Source organism: Parasteatoda tepidariorum, chromosome 6, assembly GCF_982258835.1.
Source record: "Parasteatoda tepidariorum strain Cologne lab strain chromosome 6, Ptep-v5.0, whole genome shotgun sequence".
NCBI lineage: Eukaryota > Metazoa > Arthropoda > Arachnida > Araneae > Theridiidae > Parasteatoda > Parasteatoda tepidariorum.
The window spans coordinates 13,205,103-13,228,413 of NC_141760.1; the positions used below are offsets into that span (position 1 = coordinate 13,205,103).

The window sequence follows — 23,311 nt, forward strand, 5'->3', positions numbered from 1 at the left end:
ATTTGTAACTGTTTTTTTCTTTTTCCTGTGCAACTTCAATGTCTATAATGTGTTTCAGAAAAGTGAGTGTTTAAAACTGTATGCATTCTATCTGTTCAGTTTCTCTTCATATTACTCACAACACATAAATAATTTCAAGCAATATACTGCTATAGCCACTGTTCTCAGTTGTATAAGAGAGTGCTTTTTGGTGAATGAAAAACATGTTTTCATGTTGGCAATAAAATGTTTCTGTTACCAAGACAATAAAATGAGGGTGCTTTCTTGTGGGAAATTCTGTAAAGTACATATCTTATAACAATATCAGGACTCGAAATTAACCGTAGTACGTTGGTCTAAGACCAGTAAAATTTGACTCGAATTGCAGTGAAATAAATAACTAGTGTTCCATCTGAATAGCAATGAATATGAAGGGGTGGTGTGTTGTTTTGGTCACAAAATAGTATAATTCATCATAATTATGAATATTACTCATTCTCTGCATTGTAATTTTTCATTAAAATTCACTTAATTAGTTTTTTTAAAAATGGGACCTACTTGAGACATGTGAAAAGATCGGTAAAATGTTTATAAACTACTAATGAATTTTACTTACTGGTCCTGCAGATTAGTGACTAAATTTTCTTCATCCCCCCCCCCCGCAAAAGTGTGTAAAAGTGTCTTGTAAAAATGTCTCATTTAAAACAAAGAAAATTTCTAGTTTCAGAAATAGTCAGTTATTTCTACCATCTGTAAATTTGTCAGTAATAGCAATCAAAACTTATTGTTGATTAATATTTTTTCATTATTTTTAGCTGTAATTTTAAATTATTTTTTAATAAAATATTTAAAAATTGCTTCTTAGGCTTAGTTAGCTGTCTTGCAGTTTTTTGTTAACTGTTTAAAGGAAGAAATTAAGGATGGAAAACAAAAGTGCAACTTTTATGTGTAATTAATGAAAAATTATTTTGTAATATTATAAATTGTTGTAAAATTTTCACTATTTGCTTTTAAAAAAAAGACTTTTTAAATGGAAATATTAAGTAACATCTTAACAAAGATAGCAAGTTATTTCCACATACAAAAGATTATCTAAAAAGTTAAAAAGCCAGAATCATGTTAGTAATGAACAGTGATGAAATTATTTTCATTTCCTAATTTTAGAGTTTCTGAGAAACTACAGCAGCAGAGAGCCAAGGAACGTAAAGAACAATATAAGCAGGTGAGAGCTCACGTGAGGAAGGAAGATGGGCGCTTACAGGCTTATGGCTGGAGTCTCCCTACTAAGAGTGGTTCAGTGAGTAAAAGCACTGAAGCGGAATCACAGTCAAAGACTTCAACATCTGCCGTTCCTGTCCCAGTCCCCGTATTCTGTCGTCCACTCTTGGAAAAGGAATCTGGAATGAAGGTATATAATTCTAGGAATTTTATTTAATGATTTTGTAGTCAAAATTATCTTTTTTGATCGACTTTTTATCTTTTTTTAAGAAGAAAAAAAACTATGATGAATGAGAAGCAACCATAAGGGATAGCGAGCAGAGAGCGCAGCCTCCCAGTACAATATATGGAAATCTATTGTGAACTTAAATTTACTTTCTTTCATTCATAGAATTATTTTATTGGAATAACTGCAAATTAGCCTCATCCTTTTTTTAAAATTTTAAACTGTAATATTATTATTCATAATCACTGACTTGCCATCTCTCAGAGTTTTTTCCCTACAGGGATGAGATTTTTCCGCTTTTTAGCGGATTTCCGCTTTTTTCACTTTTATCACTTGAATTTCAGCTTTTTTGTCAAAAATTCAGATTCTTCTAAAAATTTCATTTTTTTTTAATAAACCGCTTTTTCAGAAAATTTACCGATTTTAAAAGATAAACAGAAAATTCAAACTGCATAGCTACCAAACCTTTCTCATTTTTACTTATTTTAGCTGTTTTCTCTCCGTTTACTCACAGCAAATAAGATTTTCGGAATTTTTTACCCGCCCTCCAGATAGATCCGATTTTTGTAGTTCAAACGACGCTGCTTCTGACAAGCCTTTTATAGGTCCCAAGCCTGGAATCTGCTAATATCTCGATCTCATTCACAGGATTTTAATATCAAACATAGCTTATCATATTTGCGTGTTGCGATTCTGATTCACGTGATTTTAGTATTGTATGTTGCGATTCTTATTTACTAGATTTTAAAATCTGATGTTGTGATTCGTATTTACGCCTTTTTAAAAACCTATGTAGCGATTCATATTCACGCAAGTTTAAAATTCAATGTCTTGATTTGCTCATGCGGTTTATAATATCAAACATTGATTTTCGTATTTATACGTTATTTTAAAATAAGGCATTGGGATTCGCATTCACGCACTCTAAAAATTCATAATTCTTATTTATGCAATCTAAAAATTCCGCATCATGATTCGTATTTACGTGATACGTGATCTAAAAATTATGAATCGTGATTTGTATTTACGCGTTTTAAAAATTCTATATCCCAGTTTGTATTTTCTCATTTTCAAAATCGTATATCTAGTTTCATATTCATGTGATTTCAAAATCCATAATTGTTATTCATATTCACGCAATTTTAAGATCAACTATCGGGATTCTTGTAAGAAGTAAAATTTTTTAAATTAGTTGCGATAAAGATGACTGTTTTTCTAACTACGATTATTAGTATATGTAAGTCTTGCAACATCAGGAAACTGGAAGGGAATATATTCAAAACTTACATTCTGTGCTTGCAAAGAAGAAAAAATAGGATTTGTCACAAGATGTTTGAAGATGGACTATCGACTAAATATAGCAAACATAAAAGATATAGCAAACAAAAGCAATCACTTAAAAAGTGATTTAATTTAATTTTTTTTTTTTGGAAAAAGAGTTAACTCATCATCAAAATTTTATTTATAATTGCTGTTATTTATGCTGTAAAATGCAAAATTCTTATCAAATAAAAGACAATTATCTAAACAGTTGCTGATTGTCATGTAATTTTTCAAACTAAAATAGAAATTTTTGTATGTTAAGGAGTTACTATGTATTTCTACTTCACTGTTATTGATATGTTTCAAAGGGCTCTAGTTAGATTAGACTATAATATGAACATAATGATTCGGTCCATTGTTAAAGTTTTTTTTTCCAATATAATTTAAAAAGTAATATTACTGATATATTTGCTATAAATCACATAACAGTATTTATTAAAAGAAATGAAATATTAATGTATATTCTCAGTAGTTTTAATTTGCTGAACCAGGTAGTTTTTCAAGTAATAATTGTCTCTTATGTGAACTGAGGAAAAATATAATTTCCAGCTTTTTTTTTTCAATTGGTAATTTTTATTTTCACTAAATGTTAAGTATCAATGTAATCATTTATATAATAATAGATTAGTACCAATTGTATGTCAACACATTATTTATCACCTTAAACTGTCTGAAATTTATTATTAAAGGGTTGCGCTTGCTTAAAATTTACTATTGTGGAAATTCAGCTTTTTTGCCTTTTGGCTAATCTCATCCCTGTCCCTACCTCAAGGCCTCAGGCTACCAGAGTATTTTCTCAGGTTTTTCTTCTTCTAATTAGTATACGAATTGTACGATTTGTGCATGATTTACTTACAACCTTCAAAACATTACTTCTAATCACCGATTTTGTAATGTAAGTGTATTGAGTTTATCACATTAAATCCTTTTTAACTTTTTTTATGTTTTAAAATGTCTGCTGAACTTCAAAAAGAAATTTTTTTCAAAAGTATAACACTTCTTTTAGGATGATTTCTTTTTTAAGAGTGATATCTTAATTCATTCTAAAATAGCTAATTTGTGTAATGCAGTCTAAGCTCTTTAGTTCAACTCCTCTAATGTGATTCTACATTATAACGACCACTACTTAAAGTTCCATTTGTTGTTGCATTGACACATTATTTTAATGTCCGTTAGGACATCCTAACTGAGCTGTTTATTCCAATATATTGATGGGAATTTTGTTTCATTTTTTTTTTTTTTTAATTCTGGAGTAATCTTTCCAAAAACAATTTTTGGGCTTTCAAAATGAACACTTTTCCATTGGTAACACATTAATCGATAACAAAATTCTTGAACTATACCATTTAATTTTTTAAACCACTATTTTTCATGATGTTACCACTCAATAAACATGAAACATCTTGAATTTTCTCGGAATAAAAAAAAAGTAACAGGACCACCTATTCAAACTAATGAGGTTTTTGTTATCAAAAGAATTGTAAAATATGGATTACTTACCATAATTTAGAATTTGAAGTGTATAGCATAGCGTCATTTAGAAATCGAAGTTTCCTGTATAATCTTAACCTTTCAAAATTACTTCAAATTTTTCTATACATTAATCAATTATATTTTTCTTGCTTGAAAATTGTATTAATCTTTTTCTGAAAGTTGTAAAAGATTTATTTTGTTGTTAAAACACGTGGTATTATTCACTTTATTTTTATCTTAGTTACAATACAATACTGCTTTCAATAATTAAAAATCGTGATGCTATTTTTAAGGTAGAGGGACAAAATGTTCTAATTTCATGTCATCATTCTTGTGAAGCAAAATTTTAAAATCTAAAAGAGGCACTGAATGAACAACTAAAGTTAATGTGCAATATTAAATGATGTCATTTGAAAAAATTTCAATGTCTTTGTAACTTTTATTCTTAATTAACTGAATTTTTTGACTGAAAATACTAACGTAAAAGAGCTTTAGAAAAATTCTTATGTTATGTTTTAAAAAAATTTCAAATTATTCACTTAATAAAAAAAAATTAGATTAATTTATTATTTTGTAATTTTTAGCAGTTGAAGAGGTTATTTATATATTTTTTATTTAAAAGGTAGTGTCAATTATTTATTTTTTAATATTTATTATTGTTTTACTTATTACTCTTTGTAGTATTATTATAAAAGTCTCAAGCTTTTTCAATTTCAGAGGTTGGCAGGTCTGTGATCATTATTTTTCTATTGTAGGTCTGGTGTGCAGCTGGTGTTGATTTGACCGGAGGGAAGTCCGAAACCGAGAACATAGAGATATCTACAGTGGGTTCTAGTTTTTTCTATGTCAGTTCTCCTGAGGCCACTGAAGAAGTCGAAAAATTGAATAACGAGCTTAAAGTAATTGTTTTAATTTTTTTTTAAACTATCAAGTTGTAGCTAAACCTTACATCAGTTTTGGCTCATGTAAGTCTTATCAGTTATAAATATTTTATTGATCAATGCCCAGGATTGTTCTAAAATAAGTAATACCTAAATTTGATCAATGTTGCAATCTAGCTGTAAAAGTTTGATTGTAATTGTTAAAATTTTTAATATAAAAGAGTTAACTTGTGATTAATATGACTGAGATTTTATTTAAAAAGCATTAGGAAATTTCGAATTTTTATTAACCCTTTGAGTGCTGGTCTCAGCTTTCTCTATACTTTATGCTTCTAGCTTCCCTTTATCAAATAAACAAGTTTTCACATTGGGAAAAAGTGTATAGAGAGAAAATTTACCTTACACTTTTGCCTAAAAACGCAGCAACTGAAGGGCTTAAATTATAAAAGATATTAATCTGTCCCCCAGTTATTAAAGTTCTGTGAAATTTTTTCCGCAGCATTTTTTTTCTATTGGAAAATTGTGAATAAATATTTGTTTAGTTATAAAAACAAATAATTATTCACAATTTTCTCAAAACAAATATTCATAAAAAAAAAAATTTCTCATTGAAAAATACGTTGTAAAATATACAAAAGGTAGTACAAATATAGAAGCAGATATGCTTTCGAGAGAAATACCAGATTCAAATGTAAATGTAAACAATCAGGGAAGTCAAGTATCACATCTTTTGCAATTAAATGAAATTATTGAGGCTCAAAAATGTGACAATTTAACTGGAAAATTTGTAGAAATTAATGATGTATTATGCCTTCGTAAAAAAGGATTTACTAAAATTGTAGTACCTTTTTCATTACGGTTAAAATTACTCAAAATTGCTCATGAAAAATTTGGACATCCAGGTATTCAAAAAACGAGGCAATAATAATGGCAATATTGATTTGAGAAATTGTTAATTAGAATCAATTAATTAATTTTGAATTCTGAAAACACAGTTCGGAAACCTTTAAAATTACTCCTGAAAATATTTTTACTTATTTTTTAAGTTTACTTATAAAACAAAATCTTTTTTATCACCAAGTTAAGAAAAGGCTGAACTTTACCTTTATGGGCTCTCAATCTTATCTGTTATTTAATTTTAACAATTGGCGTATTTTTATAATCTTTAAAAACTGTATAATAAAAAAAAAATTAGAAACTTAAATCTTACATATAAAATTTGGTGTTTTTTTTTTTAAATTTATTTATTATTAACCTTCATGAATTACTTGCATCTGTGCACAGGCCCAATTTAGTCATAATTATAATTATGACCTGCTGTTAAATTAATTTTGTTAACCTATTTTTTTTCCCTTTACAGTTTGCTAAAACTTAACTTTCATTGTAAAGTTTAAATTATCTAAGCTTTAAAAATAATTATTCTTTGTGTTTTGATTGCAGGAATATGAAAAGCATCGTAAGGAACAAACTGAAATGGATCAGAAGTTATCTTCATTTGTTTGGATTTGTACAAGCACACACACAACTAGTAAAGTATCTGTTTTTGATGCTAATAATCCTGCTGAAATACTAGATTCATTTCAAGTTTGCAACTCTCATCTCCTCTGTATTGCTAGTGTTCCAGGTAAATAAGTTTCTTCAATGTAAATAATTCTCTGTGGTTTTATTTGCATTGTACACATCTTTATAAAGGAAACCTTAAAATGCAAAGCTTTGTGTTGTATAAAATTTTGTGTTATTTCATATATCTGTTAAATTATCCACTAAGCATGACATTATTAATAATTTAGAATAAATCAAGCATAAAATGCTTTGAAATAATTTTTAGTTAGTTAGACTTAAAAACACCAAAATATGCATTTAAGTATTTATTGTTTACAAGGGGAAAGATTGAAATTTTCTAAAGTTGTATAACTGGCATATTTGCGAACTTCGGTTAGTGTAACTTTTGAAAATTGTAACCTCTTAACTAATAAATAAACAAATACTTTAAAAAGTTAATAGTTCTTGATTAATTGAAGAAAATTTTAAACTCCAACTTTTATAGTTTATACAAAGTTAATGCGGTTAATGGAGACTTCCAGTTTATAGAATTGTAGTCCAGTCTTTAAAATTATTCCTTTTGGTCCGTAAAATAGGGTTCTTAGTTGTCCTTTATTTCCTTAAAAAAAAGGAAAATGTCCTTAATTATTAAAAATTTCAATAAAAGTCCTGAAATTTTTGAATTTTCTAAATTTTTGTTACAGTTATAAGCTAGAATAAAAAAATTTTATCTTAAAAAGAATTGAAGAAATTTCAAATTCAAACATTTTGTTAAATGCCATGAAACAAAGTATATAACAAAATGAATGCCTAAGTCTCTCATCCTCATAGCCTGTCAACTATGGTATTAGTTTATTTCCATTGTTAGAGACAATTACCATTGACTTGATAATATAGAACATTCCATGTTGGAGAAATATATAAAAAGCTCTAATCTTTCTTTTCTCCCTCTATCACTATATCACACTCTACTGATTTTCAAGAGAGAATCCTCATAGTTTGCTACTACTTAACAATTTACCTTATTTATACTATTTTGTACGACTTTTATATATATATATATATACAAAAACAAGACATTTCTGCATAACTTTTTTATTGAAAAAAAAAATCTGAGTTTTCGTTCGAATTGGTAATAGTTTCTACTGAAACTATTACCAATTATGTATCTGCGAATCTATGTTGGTATCCTAGAAATACCTCCCATTAGAGAATCAGCATCCTTAAATTAGAAGGCAATTTAGTCCTTAAATTTTATTTTTCTGTACTTTCAGCCCTGGGCTAAAATGAATCTAAATTAGATCAAAATGATCCCAAAATGAATCAAGTAGTTCATAAAGGTTAAAAAAAATCTCAAAAGAGAATGGGGTGTGATAAAGCCTAATTCAAGATGATATTGAGAAATTTTAAAATATGAATTAAACTCAGCCACACTAACTGAACAGACATAACTGAAATATTATTAATCAAATTTAATACACTAGTTAAAAAAAATCAGGGAAATTTGATAAAATCTGTCAGGAAAAATCAGGAAATTTTTTTCTCAGTGTTTGTGAGCATCCTGAAAAACATGAGTTCGAACCTGAAAAGTTTTGCTAATGACCCCATGTTTGGTATGGCATCTTAGGCTTAGCCTGTCTCATCTCTTAAACCTAAACTTTTATTGACCAAAAATAAGGATATCATGTAAGCAGTTGTAAACTGCCTGCATTTAAAGCTGATTTCTCGCAATATTTATTTGTCTTGTGTTAACTAACATGTTTTTATTTGTCTAAGGAACCAAGTCTACTGACTATTCTGTGAGTGATGAATACTTAAGGATGGGACGAAGAGAATTGATGTCAGAAGCAAATGATGCTCAGCCAGGTAAAGCAGGAGACTTGCTTTTCGTAACTGTATCTGAAACTGGCTCCGATTCAGCAGCATCTACTCCTGTCAATATTGGTAAGACTGATTAGGATTTTTTCTTAATGCTTTTTTTAATATCTTTGCTTACAAGGAAATTTAACTTGAATTTTTAAGGTTTTATGTTTTCTTAAAATCATTAAAAAGTTTTTAATTTAAAAAAGAACAGAAATATAGAAAAGTATTTTTAAAGAAATTAAATAGTTTATAAAATGTATTCATAGTTTATAAAATGTATTCATTTCAATAGTTTATATAGTTTATAAAATATAGTTTATAGTTTATATAATTTTCAATAGTTTATAAAATGTATTCATTTTTAACTTGTATTTTTTATTACAGATTGTCAGGCTCAGAATTTTGGTGTTAAAATTGTACAATCATTTTTTTTTTTTTTTTTTTTTTTTTTTTTTTTTGGTACATTTCACTCCTTAATACAAACAAGCAATCACTTTTTCAAATGCAAATATTTTTCGGTTAAAATAGAATTTTTTTTATGAAACATGCATATTTCCTCATTAAATGGTCTCCTTTATTTGATACTTTTAATATTTAATTAGTGTTCTAATATTATTAGGTGAATATTGGAAATTAATAATGAACAGTTAGAAAAGTGTACTAATGATTTTTTAAGATAGTATAAGTTCTGAAAGATCTGAAAAAAAATTTAAAAACCAAAACACACAAAGTGAAAAAATTAGCCAGATGCCTTAAATAAAATCCCTCTATAAGTAAGAAAAATATTAATAAAAACTTGAATATGTATAATTTATACATTAATACTTATTTTTTTAATCCTCGGGCCGGGCGAGGTTGATTCAGCCTTTCATCCCTTCAGTGGGTCAATAAATTAGTACCAAGCATGCTTGGGAACTAAACACTGGGGGCGTGTTCGGCTGACCACCTGACTGGAACATCTGCTTCTGCACCCCAGAGCCCAAGGTCAAGAAAACTGAGATGGGCACAGTAGGCCTTGACCCCCTGTGGGCTGTCATGCCACTGAGTTTGGTTTAGTTTACTTATTGTTTTAATATATACTTATGTCATCAATACTACGGAAGAAAATATTTATTTTAAAATTATGAAATATCCAACAATATTCATTGATAATTTATTTGAAACTATGAAATTTGTCTAAATTGAGAATTAAAGTAAGTGTACTTATATAAAATAGGATTTTTATAATATGAATTTTTTTTTTTTTTTTTTTTTTTTTTTTTTTTTGATTTGTACATGAAAAGTAATTTTTTTTTATAAGTAATATTAATCTTAGTAAAAATTAATTTAAAAACTAATAAAAAAATTTTCTTATAATATTTTTTCTTATAAAAATTTTCTTATATACCTTGATATTATATAGAATATAATCATAAATAATCATTCAATAATTTTGTTGTGATGGCTTTTATCAATTATTGAATGTTAATTATATTTGTTTTTAGATAATGCCCAAATTGGTGATATTAGTGATAATGCAAAAGAAATGTCACCAGCAACTGCACAAAGTAAGAAAGTGTGACTATATAATGACATATATTAATGACACAATTTATTTCTAAGTGCTTTATCTATTATCTTTTATCTATTAATAAGCTTCAGTTTTCATTATCTCTTTTACAGACATATATTTAGAATTTTAGTTTCAAATTATATCTTTCGGAATTCTATTAAGAGATTATTTAAACACTACTTTCAATATTTTAATGAATATTTTATCTAAGGTGTACCCACAGAAATTTTTTTTGTATGTATTCTAATCTTTTTGCAAATTGGTGATTAGCTATTTTGTTAGTTTTTGTTGTCTTTTTTAGATAAAATTACCTTTTCCTCTTAGATAGGCAATTCCTCGAATTTTTGCCTTTATTATGCTATCCATTGTTATATGCATACACTAAAAGTTCTCCCTAATCGTGTTCATTTCTTTTATTACATTACTTGTGTTGTTAAAATGTTGTTTTAGTTATTTTTTATTTTATGTTACTAAGGATATTTGATTTTTACTCATGTATTTACAAACTGGCGTAAAACAGAAGCAATTTGGGAAGCATTAAAACAAAGATGGATCAATGTTATTTATAGGTATTGTTGAAAATGGTGTTTTGCCAAATGACAGCTCAACTTTTGAACAGAACAAAATTACTAGGCCTTCTTCATTGAATGTGAACACCGGTGAACGGGAAAAAATGTCAACAGTTCTTCCAACAATGTGGCTTGGCTCTCAAACAGGACAGTAAGTTATTTGATATCTTAAAATTTTTTTTATCTGTAAATAAATTATCTATAAATAAAAAATATTCATTTGGATGTGTATATAGTTTCGAAAATTAAAGGTTTAAATTATATGTATATTGTTACTATGTTTATTGATTACGTTTTTTAAGTAAGGACCGTTTCGTAATGGAGTAAAAGAAACTTTATTTATGAGCGTAGATTATATCACATATCAAAATATAAATATTTATTCACTTTTAAGTCACCATAAACATTGAAATAATCATCGAGTCGTGGCGCCATCTTTTGCACCTCACCACCAACGAACTCTGCTGTACTGTTAAACCAGTTTGTAAGTTTCTTTCAGCGTGTCATCATTTTCCCCGAAGAAACAAACAACTGGTGAACAACAACAGATTTTAAAAACATATGAAATTCTGATGGTGCTAAGTCAGAGCTGTATAGTGAATGATCCAGTACTCCTCATTCATAACAATAGGCTTAATAATACAAAATTTATTGATTTTATTTAACAGTTGCTTAAAATAAAATTTTTATATTACTTATTTTAGTTTTATAGAGAATTTTAAAATATATGCTATTCTTCTTTCCTAATTAAATATGCACACTTATATGAGCCATTCTCTGGGAAGGTGTTATTTTCCGTCCCATGTTTGATGCAACCTCAGAAAAAAAATCAATTGTTTTTTTTATTACTATTTTTGATTTGTCATCTTCTACAGAGCAAAATTACATGCATATAATAAAGCTGTATATCCCCTATTTTTAACAATTTACAATATAAATTGTAAAATGTCATCACCATCCACTGTCCCTTATCAGAATTTCTGTTTTTCATGACTTACCTGTACTAATAAAAATAAAAATGCATCATTAAAATTTTTTTTTTACTTGCCTAATATACTTTTAAATTGAAAATAAAATTTTTCTTTTGTTTGACTGCAATTTAAATTTATGGGTACATTGTTTTTATCTTGTCCCCTGCATTTTACGTCATTACCATCCATAATCTTGTACAGCCTTTCATCGCCACTAGATGGCAATACTAATTTATACAGCATTCAGTCTAGAGACAGCCACCTTTCTTTTGTTGATGTAGTTAGAATTTTGTGTGTGGAAATCTTGATACATCATTCTACAGAGCTTTGAATATTAAAGTAAGTTGAAAATTATTTATTGATGTCATTACCATCCTTACCAATTATGAACTAAACTTTTGATTTATATATGCTAATATTAGTTAGATCTTTGTATTAAACAAGTAAAAAATTTTCAAAGTTAGCTATATTTTATATCCTGGCAAGTGAAATAATGTAAAATGTCATTACCATCCAGTTTACAATTCATAAAAATGTGGATGGTAATGACAGATTGGGGATGGTAATGATAAACTTAGAATTTAATGATACCATGTGCTTTTTTTATTTTATAATTTAAGTTTGATACATATTTACTAGCTTAATTTTTAAGTTACTTTTATACTATTATAAAATTTTATTATGGTACATATAACTTCATTTAAAAGAATTCTGCAAAGTATTTTTTATTCTTTAGCATTTCAAGTGTTTACTTTAGATTATTATTTATACATTTTCTGACCATATTTTTTTTGTTTCTACAACGCCTGTAATTACCAATAACTACAGCATTGAGATAAATTTTGCAAATCTTTTCTGGAATTCCAATTTAATTTGTAGTTTATTTAATAATGTGCTTTTATTAGTGTAGATTAATAATGGGCAAACCAAGTAAGAACAAAAAAAGTAAAAGGATGTCAATTGATGAGAAGCGTCAGAAGGATAATGAGAGAAAAAGAAGAGATAGACAAAAACTGAAGGAGAATCCTGAAGAATATGAAAAGGCAAGGGCCAAGGAGAAAGAACGTTATAACAGGCGTAAAAAAGAAGGAAAGTTGAAATCTATTGAACAAAAACCTAAAAGACAACAAAGACAGCAGCGAAAGAGTTGGCGAGTACATGCTCAAACTTACAGAGCAAAGAAAAAGTTAATTGCAGAAGAGGAGCATCAACAAGATTCACCATCATGCAGTTATAGCTTAGGTCTGCATAATTTAGTTACCTCAAGCATTGAGAAAAAGAAGTCTGGGCGGAAAAGAGTCGTGCGTGCAAGAAATGCTGCATCTAAGAAAATAAAAATTTTGGAGAGTGCTTTAGCTTCTGAGAAGAAAAGGGCAGCTAAATACAAGAAACGCTGTCAAAGACTCCAAGATTCAAAGTGTCTTACTCCAAGGAAAAAAGTAAGACGTTTGCTAAAAGATCCTAAAGCTGTTAAACGCAGTCTCTTGTTTCATGAAGCACTAGTGAATCAATTGCTTCATAATGCAAAATTAAGGAAAACTAACAGGGAAAAATTTGCCTTCACAAAGTTTGTGACAGGTAAAATTTTAAAAAAATACAGATTAATTAAATTAACAAGAGATTTCACTTTTAGTTTCAAGAATAATGGATCAGCATTGAATTACCAAAGGGTATCAAATTCGCTATTACCAAGTATAAAAAAAGCATTATTTTCTTTTTTTCAAGATGAAGAAAACTCTACTATAGCCCCAGGAAAGAAGGATTGCATAACAAAATATAAAATTAAAAAACAAAAGAGATACCTGGTAGATATCTTAAAGAACTTGCATAAGAAATTCCTTTGTTCTAGTACATTTTATGTATCATATTCTACGTTTTGTCGAGCGAAGCCCTTTTGGGTTGTCAAACCTAATATATCAGCAAGGGATACATGCATGTGTAAAAAGCATGCAAATTTTCAATATTTAGTTACGAAGCTGAAAATATTAAAAGTAATATCTTATTCGCAAGCTAGTAACCTCTCCAGCGCAGTTGTTTGTGATGTAATGTCAAAAGAATGCATGTACCGTGATTGCATAAAATGTAAAGACAAAGTCATTACTGTAGTAAATGATGAAAAAATAAAAGGATGAAAGTTTTTACCACAAATGGGTAACAAATAAAGAAAAAAGAGTGAACAATAAAGGTAAAGAAATTACAGTTCAAATTACATCCAAGAATAAAATTAATTGCAAAGTCAATGAGATGTTTGCTGAAATGCAAACTCATTTGCCTCAATTTCTAAAGCACTGCTACAATGTATTCCACCAGTTTAGGGCAATGAAAAACTTGCGAAACAATCTTGCGGAAAATGAAATTTTAATAATAATTGATTTTTCTGAAAATTATGAGTGTAAATATCACAGAGAAATTCAATCTGCTCATTTTGGAGCAAGCAAAAGTCAAATAACTATTCACACAGCTGTACTCTACTGTAAAAGTAGTGAATCAGAGAAAAAATGTCATTCTTTTGCGACAATAAGTGGATCCCTACGACATGATGCATGTGCGGTATGGGCACATCTTTGTGCAGTGATAAAAGAAGTAAAACAACTTTTCCCTCATACCAATATAATTCATTTTCAAAGTGATGGTCCCACTACACAATACAGAAACAAGACAAATTTTTTTCTGTTTGCTCATTTTGCTACTACATTAGGATTTAAAAAGGCAACGTGGAATTTTAGCGAAGCTGGTCACGGTAAATCACCTGCAGATGGCATTGGGGGTTTCATAAAACACTATGCTGACCAGGCAGTTGCACATGGAGAAGACATCACATCAACGGAACAATTTTTAAATGTTTTCCGAAAAGAAAAGGTTAAGGTAACAGTAGTAGAAGTGAAAGAAGCAGACATTCATAGAGTTGAAAGCATTGTACCTAATTGGCTAAAAGCTGTAAAAAATACAATGTTATTGCACCAACTTGTATAGGAGGAAAGCAATTGTGATCAATTGCAATTGCACATTTTAAGTTGCTTCGATTGCAAGATTGAACCATGTTCCCATTTTTTGGCTGAGCCATATTTATGGTCAATTGAAGGACTCCGGGAGAGAAGGAATTCAAATATCTCGGGCCCTCCCAAAAAACTAATAAAAAGAGATGAAGGAGTTTCTAAGAGATTCCCATCAAAAGTACCTGTAGGACAATGGGTTGCTGTCATTTTTGATGATCAATGGTTCCCAGGTATGTAAACTATTTTTTATTAAGCATGTCGTACTATGTTTTGAATTGTTTGCTTTTAAATGTTATGTATTATATATAAAAGTGATCAAGGCTTTAATGTGCAGGTGTTGTGGAATCGGTGCAAAAAAATGTCCTGGAAATCAACTTTATGTCTCGTTCGCAAACAAAAAACCATTTTTGCTGGCCTACAGAAGAAGACAAGCACCAAATACCCGCTGAAGAGATTTTATGCCTCATTAAAGATCCTCCTACTCCCGTATCTCATAGATATTTCTTTTTTTCAGAAAAGGAGCATATTGACAGAATTTTTGAATCTGTATTTAATAAAAATTAATGTGTAAAAAATATTTTTTACACAACCAGCATTCTGTATTAATTCTATTTTATACTTGCTAAAATATATTCCAAACATAGTATGTACCATCCTTCCTTCCATTTCACAGTTATTACCATCCTTCCTCAGTCATTACTATCCTTCCTCAGTCATTACCATCCTACCGCTGTCATTACCATCCTTGCCAAAGAATTGTTTGTCCTTAAATTATTTATGTTTGAATATTTAAATGTATGTTTTTAAAGTACTTAGATTTAATGGTAATTTAAGTTGAAAACATAATTAGGCTAAAAAAAAAAAACTTGTCAAAAATAAACAGTAAGCACTCTATAATACAAAAAAATTAGAATAAGCTAAACTTTTAAAATTTTATTTAAAAAAAATAGAATCTAGAACGATTTATTTTGGTGATTTTACTTAGATTATTGCTAATGTTCGATTATAAACCTTCAACAAATTTACAAAAACTGTATTTATAGAATTTTTTCATCATTTTCAACATAGGATGGTAATGACACTTTCTGACAAATTTACATATTTAAACTTCATTTTTGCCAAAATAAATGAAGATGTTTCATGGATTTTAGTATTTTTAGAAAAATACATATATTGTCTTGTTAAAAAATGCCAAACTGCACCCTTTGTGCAAAGTTGAAAAATTAAAAAATTAGAAGTGCAAAATCACACCTTCCCAGATAATTGCCCATATCTACATAAATTTTATGTGCATTGATATTATTTTTAATTTATTGGATATTCCGTACAAAGATAAAATTATCTAAAAATAAAAAAATGTGTTACTTAAAATTTTCCTGAGCTGTTTTTTTAATACCAATGTATTTGTTTTAGTAATTTTAGTTATTAATTTTGTTTTTAATTAATTTTTTTTATAAATAAAAACTCATTTTACAGTAAAATAACAAAAATGAATATTTCACGCCAGACTTATAATATTAGTAAATCATAAGCATATAGTAAATCATAATCATAAGCATAAGCTATAAAAATGTAAATTTAAAAAAAAATGGACTTATAGTTTGTTTTTTGAAAATTTGTATGTTTAATTTTCTTTAAAAACATTATTTGTCACTAATCACTGATTTTGAAATGAAAGTTCAGTAGTTTCTTAAATGTAATCATTTCTAAAGTGCGTATAGGTGCTTATTTTTGATTCATGTTTTTTAAAAGCCCCTAAAAGTACTTTTTTCATAGAGGTTTTGTAAAAAGTGCTAAATTTTCTATCTTACGAAATGAGATTTTTCTTTGCTGTGTCAATTATCATAAATTACAAAGAAGAAGAAGAAAAAAAACATGATCTTTACAATATTCTTTGTAATATTTATCAGAAACTAGTTATTGTATTATGATAATATAAAGTCTTTGGGAAATGTTTTTGCATTTTGTTGATTTTATTTATATAAAGGAATTATAATTTTTAATTAATAATTTTTATTACTCCACATATCCTAATTATGATTTTTTTTTAAAGTGATAAAAAATATTTTTCGTGTTCTTCTGAAAATGCTTAAAAGGTGCTTATTTTTTGTTAAAAAATCTGGCTACACACACTGTTATAATACTAGATAAGTATTATAAAATGATTATGAAAAGTTGCTAGTGAATTTTCCATTTCTCAATTTCTGCATGATTTTTAATTTTTCCTTAATTGAAAACATTTTATTTTCGCTGTATGATAGATATTTTCCCAACAAACATAATTGTATAGACGTAAATTGACTTATAAAATGTAGATTTTGATTTATAATGCTATTTTGATTTATAACTTTATGCAGCATCTTAATTATATATTCTTTTTACAGTATCTATGTTCATTCATCAGTGACTCAATGGTGGAGATGTATTAGCTCAGTTAAACTTAAAGACTCTGTTTTATGTATTGTGTAAGTTAATATTTTTAATTTACTTAATCCTAAATTTTTTTATTTAAAGAAAAGGTATGTGTTTTTGAAAATGTTACATTCGAAAAAATTTTTGTTCATTATTTATTATAGACATATAAGAGGACGTGTGTTTGCTGGACTTGCTGATGGGACGATTGCTGTCTTTCACAGATCATCTGGTAAGTATATATTTTGAATAAGCATAAACCAATCAAAATAAAGCTTTATTTTTTGTTCTATTGCTAGTAATTTTTTATGAATATTCTGCAATGTATTACTTAAAATATTCACCATTTTTCAAATGCCATTACTGAAGCTTTACAATTTTTAAACTGTTGATTTAATTTTCTAGTTGAAACTTTCTTTTTATATCATTATTAGATGGAGAGTGGGATCTTACCAACTTTCATCTCATGGATTTGGGACGGCCACTGTACTCTGTCCGGTGCATGACCATTGTTGATAAAAACATATGGTGTGGATACAGGAATTGTATCCATGTCGTGGATACGGAAACACTATCCATAATTGTAAAAAAATTTTTTACTTGTTTTATATTAAATTTTAATATCTATAGGGTCTTGAAATCATCAACTTTTGCAGAGAACTTTCCTTATAAAAATATTATTCATTAAAGTCTATTACAATGGAAATGTTTTGTATTGCTCTGAGACCCTATTAAGACAGTTTTCAAAGGCACTGCAGTCACTTTAAATACTGCTTTTTGGCAAACAATAGGCTATTTTCTGAATTTGTGACTGTCATTGATGACTGATATGTCAAATGTAGCCCATTATTTGACCGTGATCTGACCTTTTTTGATTCCGAAAATGGTGCAAAAGTCGATATGAAGAAAAGACATAAAATACGCTTGTATTCTTAATTTTTAAAATTTAAAAAATTACTCCAACACTGCATTATTTGAACTTATAAAAAATTGCAAAAATTTTTTGTTGTTCATTGATCTTGATAGTTTTCTTCAAGGTGGAATAATCAGGCTAAATTGGAAGTTTTTAAAAACATTTAATTACTTTACTCATTGATTTTGATAGTTTTCATCTAGGTGAAAAAATCTTGCTAAACAATTTTAAAAAATTTAAACTTTTTGTATATTTTGCAACCCAGATAGATATATATAGTTTATAACTTTGCTTTAACAATCAGGCACTTAAACTATGTTTTTTTTTCCCTTGGTGAAAGAGCTTCAAAAAGACCCTTAAGGATCCTTTATAGTCTGTGTTATTTGTATATTATTGTCTATGTTTATCCTTCTCTATGTTAACTTCCTAAGGACTAAATTAACTAAAGTTTTTTGTTTACTTAGTAACCCATTACTATTTTCAGAGTATTTTTTGTTTTATTTTATTTGTTCTATTGAACATACCAAATTGTTGAAACTTGAGGTTCTAACTTGAACTTTGTAAAAGTTTAAATACTTACAACCTTAAAATAAAATATCTAGGAATGAATAATGAAACATAATATGTTGAAAATTATCAATTTGTTACTGAATAAATAGAAATATGTTCATATAAATCTACTTATGATATATTCATGTAATAAATTTCTTTTATCATATATTGTCAAAATATCAAAATCATTGAAATTAAAACTCTTCAGAATGAAACTGTTTTTATTACTTGATGAGCATTCCATTGTGTTTTAGTTATCTCAATTATTGTAAATAGGAAACATTTGATGCTCATCCTCGGAAAGAGAGTCAAGTGAGGCAAATGGCTTGGATTGGAGATGGGGTGTGGATTACTATTAGACTTGATAGCACATTGCGGTTGTATCACGCTCATACTCGTCAACATCTTCAAGATGTGGATATTGAGCCGTACGTTAGCAAAATGTTAGGTAATGTGTGTTATATATTCTCATTTTATGCAATAGAAACATTCATCATTATTGATTCAATGAACATTTCTATTCTTAGGTACTGGAAAATTGGGTTTCTCCTTTGTGCGAATAACATCCTTGTTAGTTTCTTGCAAAAGATTGTGGATGGGTACTGGCAATGGTGTAATCATATCTGTACCTTTAACAGAAGGTAAATCTTGCACTCGATTTACTGTAGAACACTAATTATCCGACGCTCCAATCCTTCTGTTATCCGAGACCTTTTTCAACGCATTGTTACAGCTGGATATTATGCAATTAATGATTTATTTTTGGGAACTTGTGTCATTAATTCTCACTTTTATTTTAACACAGTTCAATCCAATTACTGCTATGACGACAATTCTAAATTTTAACTGCTAGAAAACGAAGTTAGAGATGTGTAAGCTGGTGTCATTTTTCTTTACCTGCCAACTGAAAATTTATCGATGATGAATCAGTTATTAGTAGTAACCAATTGAAATATATTTCAAAGTAAAAATGTGACTAATTGATAGTAGTCATGTGATATTAATTGAGCTTTTTTGGCTGGGACATCACTATTAAGCAGAATGCAATAAATTGTCATTGATTTTTTTATGACATTGTGTCATTATTTAAAAAACAAGGAAAAGGCAAGGGGAAAAAATAAAAGCAAAAAAAAAAAAAGGTTTCCTGATTATCTGACAATTTTAATTTTCTGACATTTCCCCTGATCCTGTGAGTGTTGGATAATTTAGGTTTTACTGTATTTTAATAAAATGTTGCATTACAGAGCGAAAAAAATAAAGACTTTCTAAAAAAATATTTAAGATATAAAAACGAAAACAAGTTCTTATAAAACTTCAGTTTAGTTGTTTTGAGTGGGTTTTATGTTTATGCATTCACAAATCAATTTTTAAAAAAGGACTCCTGATTATCTGACAATTTCCATTTGTCCGACATTGTTAGGTTACTTAAGTGTTATTAAAAGTTTTCTTTACAACTTGTCTGTAGGTAAAAATCATCGACCATCGACTGAAGCTACACCTAGTTTGGGAAGAGCTCCTGGTGGTGTTGTAAGAGTCTACACTGAAGGAAGTACAGAGTGTACAGGAGCAGACTTTGGATTCATTCCATATTGTTCAATGGCTCAAGCTCAGCTTTCCTTTCATGGTCACAGGGATGCCGTCAAGTTTTTTGTTGCTGTTCCAGGTGAGACAATTTTGCATTCTCCTTGGTTAGTTATAGATTAAAATCTTTTAACCCCTTCCTTCTCGCTCCCGTGAAATTTCCGGGCTGGAGTGTTCAGTAGTAACGCACCAATAAGAATAAAACTAATTCATTTCTTTTGTTCAGAAAACATTTTATTTCTCATTTTACTCACCAGAGGGCAATACCAGGATGTTTTTAAGGTAATTTTAGATAGCTAGTTTATTTTAAATTAGATGTCAGCACTAATCAAATACGTCTGTTTGGCAAAATAGGCACTTTTTAATAGGAATACCCTTAAGAACCTAACATTTTTCAGATGTGTTATTCAATGTAATGGTTTCAAATCTCCTAAGACTTTCCGGATATGTTATTCAATGAAATGGATTGAAATCTTTTAAGAACCTAAAAATTTTTGGTGTTATGTTCAATTTAATTCATTCGAATCGTTCAAAAACATAATGTTTAATGTGTGTGTTATTCTATGTAGTGGACGCAATCCGTAATGGATACAAATCTTGTAAGAACCTAACACAATTCTGATGTGCTATTCAATGTAAAGGATTATTTAATTAGTAATGGATTAAAATCTTTCAACATTTTCTGGGTGTGTTATTTTCTCTCTCTAATTTAAAGAAAAATGGGCAGCAAGTTATCTTTTCATTTTGTGTGTAGCAAAGTTAACTGTTAATCAAGTTTTTAGCTAAAACGTGAATATATACCACTGCTTTGCTAGAAACCTTAAATATTGATTTTTAAGTGTCCTTTCCCCTCTGACAAGAAGAAACAAACAGAGCTTGTTACATAATAAATTTAGTTGAACCTCTTTCCAGGTTTGAATATCAATGAAAGTTAAGCCAGTATTTGGCAAATATTTACGCAGAAAACTAAACAGTTTATAGGTTGAATAGTATTTAAATATTTTCATTTTTTGATCTAGTAGATAAACTAGCTGAATCCTATAGCTGCTCAAGCTTACGTGTGGATATTTTATAATTAAAATCAAATATCTAATTTTAAACTTCCATTTCCTTATTATTTTTTCGTAAATTAAATTGTATTCGTAAATTAATTTGTGAGTTAAATTTGAAAAATAATTTATATTTTTTTGTAAAAAATTGGTTTATATGCTACCTACATTATTTTTTTACCTTTCTTTAAAAAATATTTTGTTATTACTTGTTTTGTTGTTTTTTGTTACATATACTCTTGGTGAATTGTTATTCATTTTTTTTTATCAAGGTTTTTTTATTTCCAATGGCAAAGAACAAGGAACAATGAAAAAATTTATCTCATTCGGTTTCTCAACTCCCAGTACTGCTCTCCAGCAGGACCTTTATTTATCCATTTTAAGTAACCTGTTGGGTAGGGTGTAACTTCAACAGGTTGGATTCAAAAATTTTGTTTCCTGCGCAAGTGTCATAAAATACATTCATTATCAAACTATTTAGAAAAAGCATTTTCTTTTAATTAAAATATTCCATTTGTTAAAATACCCATGGTGTGTAGGGTTTTTAAAAAGTGCTTAAAGGTGCTTACTTTCGTTATTTAAAAGCCCGTAAAGGTGCTTTTTTCATGGGGTGTTTTTAAAAAGTGCTTAATTCTCCCTTTTGGAAAATTTTTGAAATTTTTTTTCCGTCTTTACTATGTCGATTTTCGGTACGTATTATGCAAAAGTATGCTTTTCACATTGTTCTACTCAAGGTTTTCGCAATTCATTTCAGCATACTGCCAGTCCATAGCACATGAAAGCGCCTATCATTTTACATGTTTGATGAAATACTTGCGAGTGCGTCTACTGAGCTGGGTTCGGTAAAATTATTGCCTTCTCATAAGCAACTCTTCTGCACTTTACAGGATATTCTCAATTTCAGATTTCATTTTTCACCCTCTGATAGTGAACCGAAAAATCTCTCAATCATTTTATAAAGGCTATTATACTCAAGAAAAGAGTTCTTTGTCAGAAACTGGTTATTTTATCTGATCATCTAAAGTCTTTGAAAATTAGTTTGCATTTTATTTATGTATATAGTGCTTAAAAATATTTTTTTAGTGCTTTAAAAGTACTTTAAAGGTGCTTATTTTTTGTTGAAAGATTTAGCTACGCACCCTGATACCTGATTGTTCTAAAATCAAAATATTATTAGTGTAAAATTACTATATTATTACTAAAACCTCAAATCTCTTTTATTGTTGATAAAAAATAGTGCTGTATTTTTAGGTATAGGTATTATTTTTAAGCCTATTTAATTTGACAAATAATTCTAGGATTGTTTTTTCTTTAAAATTTATCATCTATTTATTAGGATTTATTTCCTTTTATATTAAATTTATATTGTTATGCGAATAACTGATTTGAGTATCATTACAGGCATTTCACCCGTTAAACGAATTATTAGTGACAAAGAGGGAAAATCACTTCATTCAGAACTAAAGCAGGCGATATCTAAAGATCGATCGGAGAAGAATAAACCAGATTCTATGCTGATACTCTCGGGTGGTGAAGGTTACATTGACTTTAGAATAGGTATTAATTTCTGTTTTATTAAAAATCATTGTATGTTTTTTGATGCTTTACTCTTAATAATACCCCATACAACCTACTATAAAGTTTTATTTTAATTTCAAATATGTGTTTTTTATTTTATAACCAACTAATTTTGAATTTATGACTACTAATGTTCAACTCCGTAGCCTTTGTAATTTTTAACCCAATCCAGAAGACTTGAAAACTCCTGGATAAAGTGTAAGGAGAAATTTACCTTGGTGGAGGACTTTTTGGTGGAATTAGCTTTTGATTTACATGGTGAGGAAAACCACAAAAACCTCCCACAGTTAGCCTAATGGCAAGGGGACTCTAACTCATGATCCATCCACCGAGTATATTTGTGGCCAGTGCGAGCCAGGTGCCAAATTCGTATCGACCAGTCATCGCTGGGATTCAAACCCAGTTCACCTCATTTGATTGAGAATGCTCTACCCCCAGAGCCACTACGGCTCTCAAATATGTGTTTGTATATATTAGTGTCATCTCTAATTTAGGAGAGTCTGACCTTGTTATTACTATCAGCATTTGAAGATGGTAATGTCCAGCCTTGCAGTTTTCCAATATTTCGTATATTCATAAATAAAAAATGCCTTAAAGTGTCTGATATTAGAAAAACAGTGATTTGTCCTTTAT

General features: G+C 28.5%; 1 protein-coding gene across 2 annotated transcripts in view; it reads left to right on the forward strand.

Annotated features, from left to right (window-relative positions):
* LOC107451486 (C-Jun-amino-terminal kinase-interacting protein 4) overlaps positions 1 to 23,311 on the forward strand; it is a 60,482-nt gene that overhangs the window by 34,933 nt on the left and 2,238 nt on the right. For both annotated transcript variants that reach the window (XM_043049581.3, XM_043049582.3), the window contains 13 exons: positions 1,144 to 1,387; positions 4,975 to 5,118; positions 6,541 to 6,724; positions 8,419 to 8,586; positions 9,990 to 10,052; positions 10,627 to 10,777; positions 16,978 to 17,058; positions 17,170 to 17,237; positions 17,440 to 17,588; positions 18,747 to 18,918; positions 18,998 to 19,111; positions 19,936 to 20,133; positions 22,502 to 22,657. In XM_043049581.3, coding sequence (XP_042905515.2) covers positions 1,144 to 1,387; positions 4,975 to 5,118; positions 6,541 to 6,724; positions 8,419 to 8,586; positions 9,990 to 10,052; positions 10,627 to 10,777; positions 16,978 to 17,058; positions 17,170 to 17,237; positions 17,440 to 17,588; positions 18,747 to 18,918; positions 18,998 to 19,111; positions 19,936 to 20,133; positions 22,502 to 22,657 — 1,892 coding nt within the window. The remainder of the gene's footprint in view (positions 1 to 1,143; positions 1,388 to 4,974; positions 5,119 to 6,540; positions 6,725 to 8,418; positions 8,587 to 9,989; positions 10,053 to 10,626; positions 10,778 to 16,977; positions 17,059 to 17,169; positions 17,238 to 17,439; positions 17,589 to 18,746; positions 18,919 to 18,997; positions 19,112 to 19,935; positions 20,134 to 22,501; positions 22,658 to 23,311) is intronic.